General features: G+C 27.9%; 1 protein-coding gene across 1 annotated transcript in view; it reads right to left on the reverse strand.

Annotated features, from left to right (window-relative positions):
* Positions 1–21,430, reverse strand: part of LOC129964131 (tetratricopeptide repeat protein 39B-like) — a 98,934-nt gene that overhangs the window by 34,499 nt on the left and 43,005 nt on the right. The window contains exons 2-8 of the mRNA XM_056078822.1: positions 17,496–17,533; positions 14,591–14,704; positions 13,174–13,249; positions 9,751–9,880; positions 8,094–8,226; positions 7,651–7,750; positions 5,250–5,315 (exon numbers count right to left, since the gene is read on the reverse strand). Coding sequence (XP_055934797.1) covers positions 5,250–5,315; positions 7,651–7,750; positions 8,094–8,226; positions 9,751–9,880; positions 13,174–13,249; positions 14,591–14,704; positions 17,496–17,533 — 657 coding nt within the window. The remainder of the gene's footprint in view (positions 1–5,249; positions 5,316–7,650; positions 7,751–8,093; positions 8,227–9,750; positions 9,881–13,173; positions 13,250–14,590; positions 14,705–17,495; positions 17,534–21,430) is intronic.

Raw genomic sequence — 21,430 nt, forward strand, 5'->3', positions numbered from 1 at the left:
TTTCCGAACTTCATCCATTTGATGATTTATATCTAAACAATATCATAAGCATGATAATTATCCGTATATTTTCTCACACGTGATAAAAATCCTTACGACACGCTTTGAGGAGCTAATAATCGAAACTAGATCAACCAAATTTGACAGATTAATTTGGTTTAATTAAATAATAGATTAATTAATAGATTTCTTGGATGGATGCTTGCTAAGAAAATGTTTTTCAAAATTTTAATTAATTTTCTTTTATTAAATCTTTTTTAGGAGGGGGGGGGATTTTAACATCTTTTCTCATTGATTTTACAACTTAATATTGTACAAAAACATTTCAAAACTATTTTAATATTTAAAAAATTAGCGTTTCAGATCATGTCAGTTTTTAGCACAATTTTCTTTCCTAATTAAAAAAAATTGCAATATTTTTTAACATACCCTACCACAATTTCGAGGGTGTAGAAAAAAAATCATAGAAATTGGACTAGAAATGAACCAATAAGTATAAAAAACGTAAGCCGGCACAATTCATCGTGCAGCCTATGAAAGCTGACTGCACGATTGGTTGACTTTCTCGCATGTATTTAAAAGTCTAATCTCCCTTCATCCACATAAAATTGTGATCCTGGGTATAATCCAGAATAACTAACATAAATGAAATTGGTGAACGATAGTTAAGAAATATAGATTTTTGGAGAGAATCTGACATTTTTACCGAATCCATTGCGAGAATATGTATTTTGGACAACTTTTTGATGGTCGTCTGGCACCAAAATTTGACATAAAACTGCAGCTGTAATCACAGGATAATATCCCGAATTTCATTGATTTAAGTCATTGCGTTTATGCCTCTATATGAGTTTATATATCTATAGTTTAGAGATAAACCTATATACCAAATATTACCTACCTTGTCTGAAACTTGGAGATTCGTCAAAATATTGGAATCGCATTTTTTGACAATTACAATTTTCGTACAATACTTTCTGATTAAAATATTTCCTCTATACTTTATATATGAGAAAATAAAAAAAGGTACTTGAGCTACTTTTTAAAACATTATTAAGGTGAAGATTTTTGGGGGGGATCAACTGTTATAAATGATCACTCGTAAAAAATGATGGACGTTACATATTATGTATATACACGTTTTTTTATGTATATTTCTGGAGTAAAATCGAGATGACTGGACAAAGATGGCCGTACACATACGGTAAAAGACTCAGATACTTTTATCTTTTAAAATACAACAAACTTCATATGTGTATTTGAAATTAAAATTTTTTGGCTATTTAAGGTTATAGTATCTTTTTTTTAAGTTATTATTTCTTAGAATATATTTTTTGCAGTACTGCTAATTTTTAAATTGCCGAGCCATTATTTATCTGGATTTGTGTATACTAATAATAAAAGCGGAACGCCATTTTTCTCCGTATGTCCGTTTAGCAGTTAATCTAATGGCCGTTCTAAATAGAAAATATATTCATTCTTTGATGCCATACATATGTTCTAAATAGTTTTACAACAGAAACGTTTTGTGGTATACTTGCTTTAATTTTCTTTCAAAATCGAACCTATAGACATATGATAATACGCCATGATTATATCACAAATATTAAATATAATTTTAAAAATCCTAAACATTGTAGGAATTTCGCATCTTCTTGCATTTTGGGTTTGTAATCTTAAAGATTGTTTCAGTAATTGCTTCGAATTCTTTTCGATTAAGAAACAGATAAGGCTTAAATAAATAACCAATATCAGAAAGCCTTTCGAAAAAATTCCGTGTTAGCACTTTATAATTATTTCCGCCTTACGGTTCCGGAACTATTAAATATTCATATTTTTCTGCGAGATCCGCATTGAACTTGATCAAAGAAAACAGATGTAACCAAAGAAAATACTACAATTTATTTACATAAATAAATTTTATTCAGTTAATCTTCCGATTCATTCATATTTTATTCCTTATTATTTTTTATCCCAAGTTCGCTTCAATTCATATTAACTCGAAATTATTTTCAAACGATTTTTTTTTCCTTTCAAACAGCTACCGTGTTGCAGATGAAAATCTGTGTGATAAAGATTCAGTCTAGCGAATGAGCGGCCCATTTCAAACCTCAATTAAATAGAATGAACTCAGTGTTCAATGATCTAAATCGAATTAAATCTCTTTTTTCCTCGTCTTGTCTAGCAGATGGTTTGAATTTCAGTGTTTAGTGTGATCTTTTCGGGAAAAATTCGGTTCTGAATCCATCTTTGAAAAATCGAACAGAATTCGTGTCTTGTAAAGGATGGCATTCGTGTTCGTCTTAACGATTCTGCATTAACGAATTCGAGGTGGAAAAGAACGTGAGATCATTATTGTTCTACAAACACACAATTTTCAGTGTCATTTAGAGCCTGAGTAGAATATAAATATCGATTATTCAAATTTTCTGCTTTCTTCACCGAAGAATGTTTTAGAATTCATAACTTGTAAATAAATTGTGTTTAAATTGAATTTTTTTCACGAATAACTTTCATTATTTCAGTCCATGTATAATAACTGGAGTTGCAAAAGAATTAACATCAATGAAAAAAAAATCATTAAAATTATTATTTTTTCTTTTAAGTTAAATACACTTCAAATAGAAATTTTCGCCTTTTGATAAAAGTATATAAATCAATTTCAATGTCGGATTATATCTTTGTTTATAAATCTTCAAAACTTGATGATTTCTTCATAATATATTATTTTTATTAACATTCATAGACTCAAGACAAGATAAAATTCTTATACTTACAAGACAAAACAATCATTCAAACAATCAAACAATCAAGTTTATTCGAAATTAGTATATATATATATAATGGATTTGAAATAGTTTTGCACAATAAAGTTTAATAAGCACAAAAATTAATCTAATTATAATAGTATTAATTGCATCTTAAAAACGTGATGTTCAGCTGCCATAATCAAATACTGAAAAATTATTTAATATTTCACGATTTTATTGCTCGTATACAAGGTACACAAGGTTAAAGTGTTGTGATCATCCAAAAATTTATATTGTTGAGGAATCTTCATTTTTCAAAACTCTAAGAAACCAAAAAAACACATTTTTAGAATTCAATCTGTCTATGAATGTCTATATCTAAGAATCTACCTACAAAAGCGTCTTGAATTTTGACAGTTGAAATTTGGCACGTGACCTTAACGACAAATTTGTAAATTTCTGGTAAATTTTTAATGAATGCCATTGGAAAAAAGTCTGTCTAACCGAAAGCAGATGTATACTAAAACTACAAAATGTAAAGAGCCAGATGTATAAAATTTTCTTTCGAATTTGACAACGCTCTCTGCGAATATCGGTACTGATGTTACAGAGATGTTTTCTGGTTCCCATTTTAGTTTGTCTTGAATATCTTTAAAACTCCCCAGTTCTCACACTACAAGCTTATATCAAATTATAGGATATAAAATTCCTTACATTTTCAAGCTTTTATTTTCCTTCAAGTTTTAATATTTTTGCAAATATGGGTTCTAAACTACTTTTTCGTTTTCAGTATTTTACGACCCCCTAGATCATCAAATAAATATGTTACCAGCACGTAAAAAAACTTTTAAGAATTTGCTTTCACTTAAGAAAATATTTATAGTTTAAACACCATTTGTTATTTTTTTTATTAATTTTTTACTCTTTCCAACAGTTCACCGACTCTCTATATTTCTGAGATTTTCACCCCCTAAACGTCGTTTGGGATCCCATGTTGTATGGTGATTCTTTATCCTCCTGTTGCCTACTATCACCCCTCTGAATTTGTCGTTCGAATTCGGCAACACTCTGTATAAATAAAATTTGATATGTGATCCATTACAAAAGTTGTAGTTAAGTTTCAAATTTTGCTTTCAAATGATCCATAAAAAAGACGATCAAAATAATACTCGGTTTGTTTGTTTTTTACTATAAAGTGCAAAACGTTCATCAGTGGGATTATGAGAATCTGCTAATGACTTTCCCAACATTTTTCAAGATCCATAATTTTTATACTGTGAAAAGAGGAATAACAACTTTTTTAGGGAATATCTAAGAAAGTTTCGGTGTATTCAAGCCTGCTTTTTAAAAACTTTTATCGGAAAAGAATAGTTATTTAATAGGAGCAATCAGATCTATCTAAGTTAAACACACCATCAGTGAAATGAAATTGACAATTCAATGAATGTCAGTTCATTGAATTGTCAATGAAAAATGACGCACTGTCAGTGCAATTGAAAGAAATGTGATGATACACAACAAATGAAAAAAAAAATGTGGAATTTTGACATAAAATATTTTCTAAACCCTTTGAGATTCGTTCAATAGAAAGTACATCTCAGAATGGCATCAATTCATGTTCATGTGATATATGTCAAACGCATGCCAATTTTTATTTTAGAATTCATTGTGCCTCCAGTAAGAACAACTGATGCATCACAACACATGCGCAGCTACTTTATCATGGAATTGTAATAGGACATGATTTTATTTACTCATATTTAGTTACACAAGGCTAAGAAATCATTTTTTTAGCTTGATAAAATAGAATTCTTTCAAAACTAGAACACATTTTACATACTCAATGAAATTTTTTTTAAGTTATTTTTTTCAGAAATTAACAGAATCAAAAATTCTAGAAACGAATAAAGTTAATTTGTGATAAATTTCATTAATTTTTTTTGAGTAACAAAATAAAATTTATTCTTGTCTGAATCATTGCAATAATTTTCACTGCTACTTAATTTGTTCCATTTTCCTTCTGCTCGGCCATACAAAAGAACACCTTTTGACATTTCAGTATTTTGTACATTAATTGTCACATGCATCGTTTTAATTTTACTATGAGTTACTCTAAAAAAATATCATTATTTAATGCAATTTATAATGGAATTGAAGAATGTTGATTTCGTTGTTTACAATGAGCCGAAAAATAATTGATTCGTGTAATTTATTTAAAATTTTTATTTTTGATATATAGTCAGAAATATGATACCGCACAGACATGCTATCGAAATTGTGCTAAATTATTGTAATGTAAATTTTTTTAAAATTAAAATAGCTTTATTGACTTTTCCAGAGATTTAGCGATAAGCATACTTTATGAATATAAATAAAGTTATCATATTGAACTTTAAAAATAATCAGGCTTGAAGCAAAAAATAAGACACTGTTTGCTTTATAAAAATGCATAGTTTAAATAATACTGCACAGAAGTTTAAAATTGATTAAAAATCTTACTTTATCACCACAGAACCCAATCATTTCCAAAACTCGGATGATTCTGGTTGGGAGATGAGCTACAACCTACAAAAATAAAAAATAAAGTAGAATGCTTAACAAATATTCAATATATATATATAGGTTATATTTCCCTATCAGTTAATTCAAATATTACGTATTTTTAGAAAAGAATGTATCAACATTAACATAGTTCACAAATGGTCAGAATTAATTTATGCATAATTCAAAAATAATTGTGACGAGATGTCTCAAAAATTTCATTTTAACTGTGATCAACAATTCCTTTTGTTAACACAAAAATATATGCAAGATATCTGGTCGGGATATCTTGCATATATTTGCATTATATGATATCAGGATGCCAAAATATATGCTAGATTTATTCGTATTACCATCATTTTGTTTGTAGTAAGATTTCCATATTAATATATTAGATATAATTTTAATTAAAGCTATTGTTTTAATTTTTCGGATTTTTTTCTAAGCCTGGCTTAAATGGAATTCAGGCACTGAATACTGTACCATTCGATTTCCTTATTTTTCATATAATATGTTATCAACTAATACAGTTGTTATTATTAGTTAGTAAATGACTCCTATTTCTCTAAAAGTCAACAAATAACATATTGACAGGAAAAAAATAATGGAATAACCATAATGTAATTCCTTCACAGCATTCTAATTCTTGTAATTTCAATAATTTTGTATACTTAAAAACATGGAACTTATATAAAGCATGATAAAATAAAGATCTTATGTAAACAGAATGACTTATTTCTGAAGAATAGATAAACCAGAAAAAAGGAAATATGATATAGGGAAAAACTGATGTTACAATTTTTCGAGATTTTAAGGAAAAACATAAGATGCGTGGTCACCCATGACCGAACTGTGAGCGTAGCTATATTTCCACGTGCTAGATGGCATAGGAATGTATGAAATATCGATATATATTCGCGATGAATAGCGATTCGACGTTCTTGTGCGATGCTAGATGGGAGGCTTCAATTAGGGAAATTGGTATCTTACACATATTCTAGTGGATTTATTTTATAATAAATAAAATACGAACCATTTCATCTGCTTAATTCTTATGTCTTCAATGTAAATCAGTCACTAACACAGCATGACGTGTATGCACGTGATATTCCATTAAGGAGAAATTGTTTCCGATTACATCTCTAAATAATTTAACATGAGGACAGTGATACCATATATGTATATACTACTAATAAAAATGTATACACCACTGTCTTCATACCCTTGTCTTCCATAGAGGTTTTCATGCTTCTGTGCCTTATTATATTCATGTTGTAAAACTTTTGGAAATACTCACCAAAAACTATGAGAGTCACTAGCAAAGAGATTTAGGGTCCGGTTTGTGATATTTCATTCACGATATCGTTTTAACTGTCTCTATTTGGAATACTGAAATGGTGGAAGACGAATCTTTTTATGCTCATAGTATTCCTGCATAATCAAGTAGGACCTGTAGCTACAGCGGACTCATTTGCATTCTGGTGTGATACCATTTGTCTAGGCCATAAAAGTGAATTTTGGCATTTTTTCGTCAGTACCCATGATATCTGTGTTATTTATCCAGCAGTTTATAGATTCTTAACGTTTCTCATTTGACTAATTTCAGGTCTTTATAGACTTGTAACAGTGTTTGCTCCGCTTTCTTTCTAACTGCAGATCATTTCTCAGAATACATTCAAATTTCTTCTTGACAGCATTTCAACAATTAAAAATTTGAAACCTCCTTTGTATTCCTTACAACTAAAGATTCTTCATGTTTCTATGAATCAAAGGCGAATTTCACTAGATTACATGATGGAGTTGATCTTCAGCTAGGAAACAATGACATTCCGTTGGGCTTTATCCAATAGAATTAACATCAAATATTTTTGTGTGGCTATTTCTTTAATTTTACCCATCCGAGGTATTAATGTGACAATTATATCATTGTATCTGTTGAATTATTTAATGCAAAAAGTAATGAAATATATATAAATGTAAACATATTTTAACAGTGAGAGGCCAAAATGATGGAAATTTGGAATTTTAACTACAATTTCTTTCAAAACGGGAATTATAATTTGTACCGAAAAAAAGGCGATAAGCGATGCGTCAGTTTATATCACAACACAAGAACAAAAGAGACAGAAATTATAATAAATTATAATTATATAAATATAATTATAGAAATTATATTAAAGGTAATTAAATAAAAGGTGGGAATTGAATCAGAAAATAAGAGAACGTTTTAGAATGAAATTAATATAGGCTAAATTAAGATAAAAATTAGGAAGTTAATTAGGATTTAATTTAAATTAAGAGATATCATTACACAAACATACAACTCATTACGGATTGGATCTTTAAAAAATCATCATACCAAATAGAATATACCAAGACCCATTCGAACACCGCTCTCGTAATGGCGTCTGTCCTCCTCGTCTTCCCATTTTCTGTTTTCAAGAATTAACGCAGCTTCCCTAAATCGAAAAATAGTTTCAATTAAATTCAGGATTGAAAATAATTTATTTATTCAAAGCATTTAAAAATGCTTATTCTTCAGCTATTGATGAAAAAATCAAAAGTTAAAATATGAAAAAAAATATTTTTACAATTATTTTTGTAATGGTTTAATACAATGTAATTTTCTTGTCGATAACACTACTAAATTTAATATTAATCAATAAAAACTTTTTGAAGTCTTTAATAATGATAATGCCTAAAAAAGTGTAGATAAATACAACATACCTGATTATTACGCTTTTAAATTTGAGGACCATCAATGGATTAAAATTATGAACTTAGCAGAAGTAACTGACTTACTTGTAAGCTCTGTAACAAGCTCTAATGCGGAGACCTCCTTTGATGAAATTAACGAAAGAATTGTCAGAAACGAACGTCAGGAGGGCAGTTAACAAAAGGCATTCGGCATAACATAATTCAGCATGTACCTCCTCTAAATAGGCAAAAAAGAAAAGAAAATGATAAAAAAGTACTTTAAATTATGTTAATAATATTGCAAATAAAAGGATTCAAGATAGTTTTTTTTTTTTTGGAAACTATTGCTGAAACCATCAATGAATGTAATTACTTATATATTTTTTTAAAAAATTCGCATTTCTTTTAAAGTTTTTATAAATATATTAAGGAAACTAATATTTTAATCGTTACTATAATTCATTAATGGATAAATTCTCAATGAAGCTTTGATATAAAATAAAGATTTATCGAAACATTTTCTGAATTTATCGATGCAAATGCAACTAAATTTCATTAATTGATTGAATTTTAGTTGAAACTTCCTTAAACGCCTAATTAAACCAAGAGTATTTTATATGAATTTATAGATGTAAATAAAACTGCAATGCATTCCCTGGTTTAAATTTTAATAAAATTCATCTATGTAAGAGTGTTTAACTCTTTCAGTACTTAATATAAATTTATTGAAGAAATTGAAACGGAACAGTAATCATGTAGTATCAAAAAAGTAATCAAATATTAATTTTATCGAATTAATTTTTTTTTATTATCTGAAAAGAAAAGACCAAATCTAAATACCGGGTGATTCAAAAGTCCGTTAACATCTGAAAACTTAATAATTCACGGAATAATGTAGATAGAGAGATAAAAACTGACACTTGCTTGAAATGAAGTAAGGTTTTATTGAAACAAAAAGAGAACAAAAAATGGGGGACAATGACTATTGTTTGTCTAATGTATTGGGGGCCAACGGAGCCCATTTCACACTCCAAGTGTCTATCAACTACCTCAACTACGGAATTTGGGCAACCGAAAATCCTAAAACTGTCGTTGAAACCCCATTGCATGACGTTGGTTGTGAGGTCACCTGAAGTCGTACGTCTTTGGTGACCGTTCGACCTCACTAGGGATCCTAAAAGATAGATTCCGACCACAAATTCTCATCACACCTACAGATATGCAGTATAGTGCTGCTCATAACATTATTCCTCGACAACAAGTATTGTTAGCGAATGACAGTCGACTTGTCAAGCATTTGTTATAAGGAACTTAGCCTTTGTTAAAAATTAGTTGTTATGCTAGTTATTGCTTTTGCTATTATATGAAGAGCCATCTATTGGCCGTTGTTTGCACTTGAAATTTGGAGGGTTTCAATAAAACCCCAGGGCATTTCAAGCATGTGTGTCAATTTGTAGCTCTCTACCTACATTATTTCGTAAATTGTTGAATTTCCAAATATTGACGAATATTTGAATCATCTGGTATGAACAGCAAATCATTTTCTGCATAAGAATCTTAAAATAGCTGCATAAACATTTGAAAACGAATATATACATGTTCACTGAATATATACTTTATTCTTGTAGAAAATTTATAGCATATGCATAATTCAATAATTCAAAAGCCCTATTTATTGGTTTTTGAGAACAATTGAAAACATTCTGTATAGTCAGTGGTTTTCGTGAATTAAAAATATTTTAAAGGCAAAGTGTTTTCTCACCTGTTGTGTACATGTTGTAATCCACTCCTCTGAGAAGTCTAGAGATATATACCAAAGTTCCTTTCCTTCTCAGTCTATTACAAACAGCTACACTTTCTTTCAGGATCTCCATAGAACGAGTTATATCGTCCTACAAAAGCATTTTTTTTTTTTTTTTTTACATTACAATATTCAGCATTTTGTAACTTTACGACTTACTCAAAAGTACACATTTATTAATTTATTTATAAAAGCATTACATTTGTTAATTTTTCAAATAAATAAAATTCCTTTTTTCTTCTGTTACATTCCATCGAACGAAGGACAATTCGAATAAGAAAATAAGAAGTTTCCAAATATATAAAGAATTCGTAAGCAGGTTGTAGATTCATCTAATAATATGTTAACTCTTTGTTACACGCAGAAGATCTCTCAGAGCTGAGCAATGACGGTGTGTGGAGGGGGGGGGGGATGAGGCATAGATGATCCGGCTGTCACGTCTAGAGAATATTAACCCTTCATTTATCGAAACGTTTTTTACTAATAATTTTTCAAATTTATTTTTGTACCATTAGTTAAGTTTTGGTTCAGATTAAACCCAAGAAGAAAAAAGAATTTTAATTAATTAAAATAACTTAATTATTTATAGTAATAATAAAAGATTTTAATGTTATTTTTAATTGACATCTGCTGCTTTCTACTGAAAATACATTCTTATTTTTCTTTCAAATACTGTAAGAAAAAGTAGTCATATTGTAAAGATATCAGCCGGATTTAAATGGTAAAGTAGATTCGGTCAATAAAGGTTGAGATAATAAGTATTAATTTTTTTATTTCATTTTTAAGGCCAAATATAAAAAAAATGGACGAACTTTTCTATAAAATGCTCAGATTATATATCGAAAGTTTCTTTTTAAAATAAGTTGCCAATGGCTTCGTGGATTTTTAGCTATGTTAAATCCTTAATTGTCACGCTCGTATACCGTGAGGACATCGAAATTTCTCTTCTCAGAATTATTAGTCACAATAAAATCTTTCAAATACATAAAATAATTATTATTCAATATAAAAATTAGATATAATCCATAAACACTTCAAATATTTCTATATATTCCTGCCCTGAATTGAATGAATAAGATAGCGCATTCTCAGAAAAAAAGTATTATTTAATTAGATAATAAAAAAAAACAAATTAACTACATAATCAATCAATTAATTAATTTCTTTATTAACTAATGCCACTCCTCTGCCAGCGCACCAGTTTTTCTATTCTTCCTTTTTTATTTTTTGGCGTATTTTTTAAACTATTGTAACTGTTTAGTACAAATATAAGAAATATACCTACATTAAGAACATAAATACTTTTTATCTCTTGAGTTGATGGCTAAAATAAGATTATCATAGAACAAAGGTTTTGTTAACTGTAGATTAAATGTTTCTTCAGCTTTCTTAAATATTATTTTTATATTGCTTAGTTATCTTAAATAATAAATAGCAATCATTCGATTTTTTTTTATTTTTCAACAATCAAAAATAATTTCCATAATTTTTTTCTTTGATTTGATAAATCATTTTTCTTCACAGATTGATTGATCAAAAGATTTTCAAGATTTTTTCCCCATCTTGAATGTGAAACTGAAATGAAAGCGATCCTTTGCAATTCTGATTGAATTTAAACCCTGAAGGTCGAGTTAAGCATTCCAAATTGTATTTTTTTTATTTATTTTATTACCTTCTGCAGTTCGAGTATCAATTACCATAAATTCTATACCTTGGAAATTCAACATACCTAATCTCAGCAAAGTAAGAAAACATTAATTTTTATTTTAAAATGAAATTTTCGAAACTTTCAGGGTAACACTAGTGCAACAAAATTGCATTTGTTGCTATAGAGATAGAAGTTTACTTTTTGTAACAAACAACTAACTTTCTTGCGACCTAACTGAAAATCTTTATTTTTATTTTATTTTTTATTCACATATAGTTTTCAGTATAACTTCTTCGATCTGAAATACTTCACATAACTTCAAAAGTTTACAAAACAACAAGAATAAAATGTTAGAATTTTGTACTCTGAAATTAATGTGAATCTGGAATTATGAAAGTTTTAGAGTATGAAGCATTTCCTGAACTGGAATTGCATTGTCAAATAAGAAGTTTGTGCTTATCAATTAGGAACTTTCTTGTAGCGTAACATTTAATCTTTATCTTTCTTATTCATAAATCATTACACATCCTCAAACCTTCAATACTTGAAAGAACTGCAAAGTCTACAAGAATTTAACTGTTAGAATTCACACACCGAGATGAACAATATTAGGAACACAAAACTCCTAGGATAAAGCTGCAATGCACGAGTAACTTCAACCTCAAATCTTTCATGTGTGAATATTTGTGCGGTCTACTCATCTGACAACAAAACGTAAATGATTGTTGCCCGAAATCCTTCTACTACATGACAAAGAACTTAAGAACCCAAATTCAACAGAGAGCTGTAATTTAAAACCATAAAACGCGTAATGATGCGTGTGTGATTGATGTATCACATTATATTTTGTAAATTGATATCTGTAGAGATCTATTGTGCTGAAACTGAACGCTGGTCTTTCGTTTGTTGATAGAATCAATCATGTTTCTGCCTCTCTTGACTTCACAGTATACGGATTAAAAATTCGAGAATAGCAACAACTATTATAGCATTTCTTTTTGATGTTATTTCAAAATAAAGTGTACATAAGCAAAAAGAAAAAAGTTGTCTCATTTTTATTACATTATTTGCACTATATAATTTATTATAATAAATCATTTTTTGCTTGAAATGTTTATCGTTTTACCTTCAAAATTTTATTTAAAAAAAAGAATTTTTAATTATTTTTATTTTACCATACTTCCGCTATTTTTTTTTTATCGTCTGCAGTTTAGTAGAGTCAGAAAAAATTAAATTTATTCTTTTTCTATTTCTATCTTTACAGATTATTTTTTTTAATTTAGAATTATTTTGCATTATATAATTCATTTAATTTTAACTACACAGTTAATAGATAAGGGTTGTTAAATCTCAATTAGTAAAATAAAGAGGAACTTCTTTTATAATCAGCATAATCTCAAGTCGAAACTATAGTAAAAGTCACGGTTTTTATCATTATGGCCAATTAAATTGTGCCTGTTTGATTCTGATATTTCTAAAAGTAATTGATACGATTTAACAAAATTTAATTTAAAAAAAACATCAATCAATATTCTCAGAAATTTATATTTAAATCGATAAGTATTTAGTTTTTTGGAATTCTTTTATTGTTAAAAGAAGGGCAGGAATTAGTATAATGTAATTTGATTATGATGTGATAGCTCGTAATTGTCCAGGATTTCATAACTCGAGTTGTTACTGATTATAGAAGGATATATGCTACAAACAGGTTATTGAAAAGGATTTGTTTTACTTACAGGATCGAATGAAAGTATTGTTTGAATGAAACACACAGTGGACTTTCCTAAGGCATGATATGAACTGCAATGTGCCCTAAAATTAAAAAAGAAGTTCTGTTAACATTTTAGAATTAAATAAATATTTATACAGTATTTATATATATGAGCCTTTTTACTTCTTAATGAATTGTTATTACTGCCATGTCTTATTATAAGATATTGCTATTACTTACCGTTGATTTTTTTTCAGAAGATTAATATAACGGAGAAATATTAATAATCCTTCAAATAACGACGAATTTTCTCTTTATCTTTATATATATCTCTTTCTTTATATATTTTTTCTTTATATATTTACATATTTTCTTTTTATATTATTATTTCTCTTTATAACGACGAATTTCTCTTTATTCGTCGCCCTTTTAAAAAAAAGCATCTAATATGCATCCAAAATGAAAAAAAAAAAAAAAAAATAGTAATTCCTGGGTTTTGACTTACACAGAGTGATTTAAAACTGATGGAATATACTTTAAAGCAGTGGTGGAGCAGTATTATAAGAAAAATATACGACAGTTTTTAAGAGAAATCGGATTTCAGCTTTCTCATTTCTTATATCATTCGAGTTCAGGCATCTGCGAACACTGGAATGCTTTATTTTCCTTCAAAGATCTCTACCTCTTTCAAAATACCACATTGACAACCCGTGTTTATATGATGGTTTGATATATAAAAGAAAATCTGACTTAGCTGAAGGTTACTAAGCAAATTAATGCTTGGACTTCATTTGCGAATTCTCATTAAACTTCCCTGTCCCCCAAACCCATCTGGATGAATGTCTCTAAAGAACAAAATATGAGCTCCTTGGAGTAAATTTCTCAATGATATTATAGACTTCTCGGGCATCCGACGTAGTTTCACTGAACTGGCGTTTGGGGCTTTTCAGGATTGATAGAAAACTTTGGCTCCGATATCGCAAGCTGACCACCAGGCCATGGTTTAAATGTTTGGTAAAAATCTATTTAGAAATAGAAATTACATTATTAGGCCTAAAGAAATAAGCGGTTAATTTTGGAGATTGTGTGCTCAAGTAGTTTAACAAAATTTTTATCGCCATCATCGTCCTGGCCATGATGGCTTTTCAAAGACGAAACATGCCACAGGAAATTGAACTTCAAAATGATTGTATGCCCGTTAATAGCTGAAACAAAACTTACCCATATTCAGTAAAAAATTTATTTACTTTTTTTCATTACGCTTTAATTTTAAATTAGTTTTTAGACTGTAGCATTTAGTTTTTAAAAAAATTCTCTGAAGAAAAATATTAAAAAGCTAAAACAAGACAAAAGAATTCAAATATTCTTAGGAATGAATAAAAAATATCCAAACTCTTGAAATAATATTGTCCATGTTTATGAAATATTGAGGAGATACTTACCATGGTTCCATTAGATCGAGTGCCTCTTGAAATTTGTTGTTCATAAAAAGATCGAGGGTTTGGAGGGTTTCTTGAATGCTCTCCTGTACTGTTGGCTTCTCCTCCGGAAGTTCGCTGAACAAGAGAGTTATTTTTCAAAAATATGTATTATTTATACTTTGGCTTAATGGCTTAAAATTTTGAGGGAAGAATTTTTTTTTTTTTTTTTTTTTTTTTTTTTTACTCCTAACAATATTTTTTTTTTTAAGATTGAGTATAATTCTTTAAGATCCATTCCAAGCAAGTAATGCTCATGTTTGCGGAATTTTAGTTATTTTATTTGAAAAAAAAATTTCTTGTCATTTCAAAGAAGGCCCATTTATGCTACCACAAAAATTCAAGGAATAATACAGCACAATTTTGCAATAAATTAAATAATTAACTATAAAGAACTCTTAATACAAGAGAATGTACTCCAATTTGTGGAATTCAGCATTTATACATTTAAGAAACGTTCTAGAATAATTATCTAAAAAACGAAAGTGCTAGAACATAAATAATATTTTGAATCAAAATTAGGACAATAAAAATGTTTTGCATCAAAATAAGGAAATAACAATTCTAAAATGGTAACCACTTTTGGCGATTAGTTGGTTCTTTAGGATTAATAGTTACGGAAAATTCAATTAAGTATCTTTTGGTCAATTATCGTTACTGGTTTCCTTAGTAAAAGATTTTCAAGCTTCAAATTTTAATGGATATATAACTCATACTATTTTAGAAACTTTACTCTGTTCTATTTATTTTGATATGCACTTCATTAATTTTCTGTTTATATCTTTACACACACAATTGTATTACAGAAAAAGGCGCCAATTTATGAAAATGGAGAACATTAAAATTTTTTTCATCATTATTTAATATTGAAGTTAAAAATTAATAGCAAATACAAAAAAAAAACTCAAACCAACATTTTGTAAAAATACGGTTCCTTCATACTATTATTATCAATGATAAGAAAAAAAGTCAGCACGAAATATTAACCGAAAAAATGAAAACGATTTGAGTTTTACTTCAAAAATGAAATACAATGTAAAATACGCTTAAAATATTTTTAAAAATTGATTAAAAAATAGAAATAATATATAGTATTGATATCATTGAGAAGATTATTTTTTAGAATTTCAAGATGATGTTGAAATTATACTTGTGCTGTAACAATTTCTGTTGTTATAAGACCAAATTGTGTTTAGTTTTTAATTAGTTCGAATTCTAAATATTTTACAAACTCGCTCGGATGTACACATTCCTATCCTCTATGTACCAAGTTTGGTAATTAAAAGTCAAGTGGTCTAAATCTATGAAATACCATTTTACACATACATCTTTATTATTAGTATAGAAATTGCTGTTGCCGAACAAATTAAAAATATTGGCACTGTGCCAAATAAGCCAGTGCGACTTACGGTAACATTTATTTGTGAAATAATATGTTTTGTTTTCAACATAAAAGTTTATACAGAGTGTTAAAACTAATCGTAACCCAAAGCAAATTTCGAAACATTTATATATAATCATCTACTGTCATTTGGAAAAATATTCTAAATGACGTAAAGAAATATATTTTATAATATAGAGATAAATTAATTGTTAAGTAATTAAGCATATTAAATCTTTACACAGTTCCTTGTCCCATTTTTTCATAATTATTAGAATATTCTTGGTTCACTTGGTTTTAAACATAAAAAGTTTTTCTTTTCTGCTTTTAAAACTAACTTAGATATGAAATTTAAAATACTATTATTTTAAACGACTTTAAACTATTTCATTAGCTACTTAGGGAATGATTTGCTGGTTAGTTCTGGGCATTTCCTCGAAATGATCTTTGATTGACATGACAGAAATTCAAAGCTTCATAACTTGGCCAGATATCAGTTTAAAGCTGAACGATTTTAATTTAAAATGCCAGTCCCTGAATAAAAATTTACTAAACAATACTAATAACACAATGGGATTATTTAAAAATTAAGACTCGTCGCTTTTTAGATGTGTTTTTATTGACTGAAAGAATTTAAAATATAATTCTTTACATAATTTTGAGCACTTCTTCAACTGCAAGTATATGCTTATTTTTGTTAGTTTTCAAACTAGTTATAGGGCCATACTTAGAGTAGACACCACAATTATACAAAAAAGTAGAGTTATTTGTATTTTTTTATTTTTTTTTCATTTTGTTAAATAAACTGGAATAGGTACGGTCAAGCAATGATTATTCAAAAAGCTTTCGGCAAAATGAAATTAATGACTTCAGAATTTTTAAGATTTCAGCAAAACATTCTAATACGGTTATATATTTATATTATCAAAAGCTTTTTAAATTTTAATCTAAATTACATATTATCATAAAATGATTTTATTAATATTTTTGAATAGCAATGATAAAGCATCTGTTATTGTTTTAAACTAAATTTTCAACAAAATTTGAATTTCTGAGGAATTTTAAGAAATTATAAAGTAGACGAGACGCATACAGGAAATGAATTTCTAAGAGTCATTTCAAAGATGATACCTATATCATCTTTGAAATGACAGGTTTTGTAGGGTTATACGGAACAGATAATATGGTATGTGAATCAAAATATAAATATTGCAATAATATCCACTATAAAAGCTGAAGAAGAAAGTAAAATGTAGTAAAATGATTTCTAAATAGCTTTATGCTTTAAAATTCTCAAGCTGTTTACTTAAAACTGCCTGTTGTAATATAAATCCCGTATTTTAACTAGCTATCTTGCAACTGTTCTAAAAGGATCTTTGCTTAGCTTTGGTTTTGTTCTCCATACTGATGTCCTCATACGTAAATTTCAATTTTCCTTATAAATAAACAAAATTGGTAGTTTTAAAATTGTTAACAACGCAGACTTACATTTCTGCTGGATCTGCTTCCCAGTCATCCTCGAATATCTGTAACAAAATGAAAAATATTATACTGTAAATTAAATTTGAGTTCAGTATATTAATGAGTACGTAATGGTATGCATATATTTTAATTACTTAACATCAAATGTTAAATACTCTAAAATTCTCATTAAAAACTTTATCTTAAACATAATTCTTACTGTATTCATTCACTTTAAGAGATGATGAATTTTGAAATTAAAAAGAATCAATAATATAAAAGAATTTCTATTTTAATGTTCCATCTCTAACTTCTATATTTATATGTGAATAAAATAACACTAAAATGTAGGTTGCTAATAAAAAGAATAGTCATTGAGTTAAAAAAACAATAAGTAATGAAGGTGGACATAAAAATATGTTTGCAATTACTTTTATTTTGTAATATAGACTGGTAAATACTAATAGATAATAGTAGTTTAATAGATAACATAAATTATAGGCTGTTATATTATTTGAAAGTTTCATATTGCAATCAGTCTGATGCCACATACGTGATGAAAAAAATCCGTTCTATAGAGCAAATAGGGAAACATAAAAGGACTAAAGTTGGTACATGATCATTTCTTGAATAATAAACGTTCTCTAATAAAGTATTTATCAAAATTTGAAATTTTCCCATGAATAATTTCTGAGCATATTATGACTCTATTAAAACGTTTTTTGCATAACTTTAAAATTAAAACAACAAACCCTTTAGTAATATCAATTGTTTTCTTATGATTTGTTCTCTAATTTAAAAATCTTTTAAACATGTTTAACAATAAAACTTTTTGTTAAGGTTACTGAATTGGTACAAACATTGCGAAAATTTTAAATACATTTTCGTGTCTATGCGTTATTACTGATATTTAATCAAGAGTAAATTTTAGAATAAAATGAAGAAAGATGTTGGAAATGAAGATAACAGTTATCATGTTATAAATAATCAGACTAAAAATTCGAATCTCCTGAAAAAAAAAATGCAGAATTACAGATTCAGAATTTTTTCAGATTTTCATGTCTGAAGTGCTTTGTGTCTCTGTTTTAGGTAATGGATTTAAAACATTTGAAGGAATTTCTATTATACATCGAAATACAAATGTCCAGATTGTAAACAATTAGCTGGACAATAGTCAAGGACAAAATAACACTATAATCTTTAATAATCACAATTTTTTTTAAAAAAGCAAACCGCTTAAAATTGGAATAAATACTGTTTATAGTAAGAGGTATGCGTATGTAGATTTTCTCCGATATTGTTCCTCCAAAGAAAGCAGATTTTGCGAAAACTGGATTGCAATCACCAAATGAATTAGTGTTAAGAATGGTACTGATTATCATTCTGAAAATGCCTAGAAAATAGACCGATACGTATATGCAGAGTCATGGTGTTGATCGGATTCATGATGAAAAGCCGCTTTTGCCTATATGTGGTTGGAAATATGATCACCCGACGATGCATTAATTAAGTTATATTTTTCCGTGCTCGTCTTTCCCGTGGTACTGTCAGTAAAGAGTCGGTTTCATAGACGACAAAAAAATAGTATTAGATACCGGCACACTTAGAACAACTCATTTTGGTACATATTATTTTAACCTGTTAACTGAGTATGACGAAATATTTCAATGTAAAACGAAATGAATATAATTTAATTACCCAGTTAACAGGTTAGCACGAAAATCATGTCATAGAGCAATAGTTTTTCAGTATTGTCTAAACAACGACAGCTAATAAGGAATAGCAGATTAAAACTTCACTGAGAATGCATCGGACGCCTTCGGGAGGCGAAATGTCAAAACATTCCAGAATAATAAGAATATTTTCAATCCTACGCTAATAGAGGAAGAAATTTGCTTTAACATCGCTTGGATAATATTGTGTCAAACATGCTTCGACTTATGAAATGTTGCATGAAGTTCCATTATGAACATATACCGACCTGACACCTTTAATAATGGTGTCTGCTGTCGATAGTATATATATATATTTAATTTATCAATATATATAGCATCAAATGAAATTTTTTTTAATATTTCAAAACCTTCTGTATATTCCAATACAGAAGGTTTTGAAATTCTTTATTATATTCTTTATTCAATATTCTTTATTATAATATCCGAACAAAAAGTATGGCAACAATCTTTTATCCGTTGGACCTCCATGTCTTCTTTAATGTTATGCTATATTGCAATTATAGATAAGTCCTTAAGAATTGTCCAACTAGTATATATGATTGTGTATTCATTTATGTTTGGACTTTATTTAGATAGTTAAAATGCAATTTTAGTTTTTAAAAATGCGTAATATTAGTGGAAATTCAGTAAACATTCATAAAAATTCGTCCTGAAAAATTAAGGAAATTAAATTTAATTAAAGAAACCAAACAAAAAATACAAAATTGATTTGACACATTTTTAAATGCTCATAATATAAAATTAAACAAAAATTCTTTTAGAGCATCACGAAAAATACAAATTTGACATAAAAAATACATTAGACATAAAAAACAAATTTGACATAAAAAATACATTAGACATAAAAAAATGTGAATATAATTAAAAAAAAAACAAATTTTATCTGAACATATTTTTAAGTATTAATGATATAAAATTAAACGGGAAAAAATTAATTATTGAACCTTTAGGTATTAAATATAAAAATTATATTGAGTTTTAAAGATTTTTATCGATATTTTATTAATCATGTTTTAATTTGTCTTGAAAGTTTAAAAAAAACTCAGCACGCATCTACCTTTTTAAAACAATAGTAAAATAATATAATTCTCTCGTAGGTTGCGTCAGGAAATATATTCTGGTTTTAAATATTACGAAATTTGCATTTAGACCTAATGCTTAAACGAAAGGGATGAATGATTAATGAAAATGAATCTAAGCCCTGAATTTTTAAGAACTAACCTGCTAACCTGCATGAGTGCTCTGATACAACAGAAATTTTTCACCGGAAAAAACGTCCGAACGCTGAAATATTTACTAAATATACGTGACCCAAGCCTACGTAATCTCTTGTATAAAAACTCAAGGTTAGGCAATCTAAGTTGACCGTTACCTGACCATACGACCTGTTTAACAAACCTAGGTCATTAGTGAAAAAAAAAAAAAAAGACAGAATCTAGAAGTTCAGAATATGCACAGTCAGATTGTTATAACACCGAACACTAAGCAGTTTTAGTTGTTCACACGTAACCTTGGGTTTGTTTATTTTTCCTTGTTAGTGCTTCTCTTGCTGATAAAGCATTTCCACGTTTTTGTTGGTCATTAGAAAGAAAGTTATTCAAGAAGTGAACGGGTGTTATTTGTATTTGAGGAGATTTGCTTTGTCTGCAAATATTGTTATTTGTAGATTAAACGTAGAGAGTGTCGAATGTTTATTGAACTAAATTTTTTGCATGTTTGAAGAGAGGAATTTTGTAATCTTTTTTTTTTTTTCTCACATTTTCTGATGCCTTGGAGTTCTAATGCTATTCTGTTGTCGGTTTCCTAAAAAAATAGTACTTTTTAATAGTTTCAGAATTTAAGTATCAATCTATTCATTTTGATTAAACTTTTATTCCATGTGATCAGCGCCATCTGGTAGTTAATTTGAAAAAAAATTAACATCAAATAGATTCCATAATAATTAAAATTACGAATTAAGTTAAAAAGAATACTGTCGAAAATAATATTTTGTGAAAAATGGGAAAACAGAAATTCTAAAAGTATAAATCTCAAAATATATAAGTAAAAAAAATTACCCTACACTAAATATCATAAGAAACATTCGTTAAGTATTAAATTATGACCTGAACCTTATTAAAATTCCATTTTATTCTTTTGGCATCTCAATCTTCCATGATTTTTGTTCTTAATTTCACACTTTTTTATAAACCTTGATAAACATTTGAAAAGGAAAGAAAAGATATT

Source organism: Argiope bruennichi, chromosome 3 (assembly GCF_947563725.1).
Source record: "Argiope bruennichi chromosome 3, qqArgBrue1.1, whole genome shotgun sequence".
In the NCBI taxonomy this organism is placed as follows: Eukaryota; Metazoa; Arthropoda; class Arachnida; order Araneae; family Araneidae; genus Argiope; species Argiope bruennichi.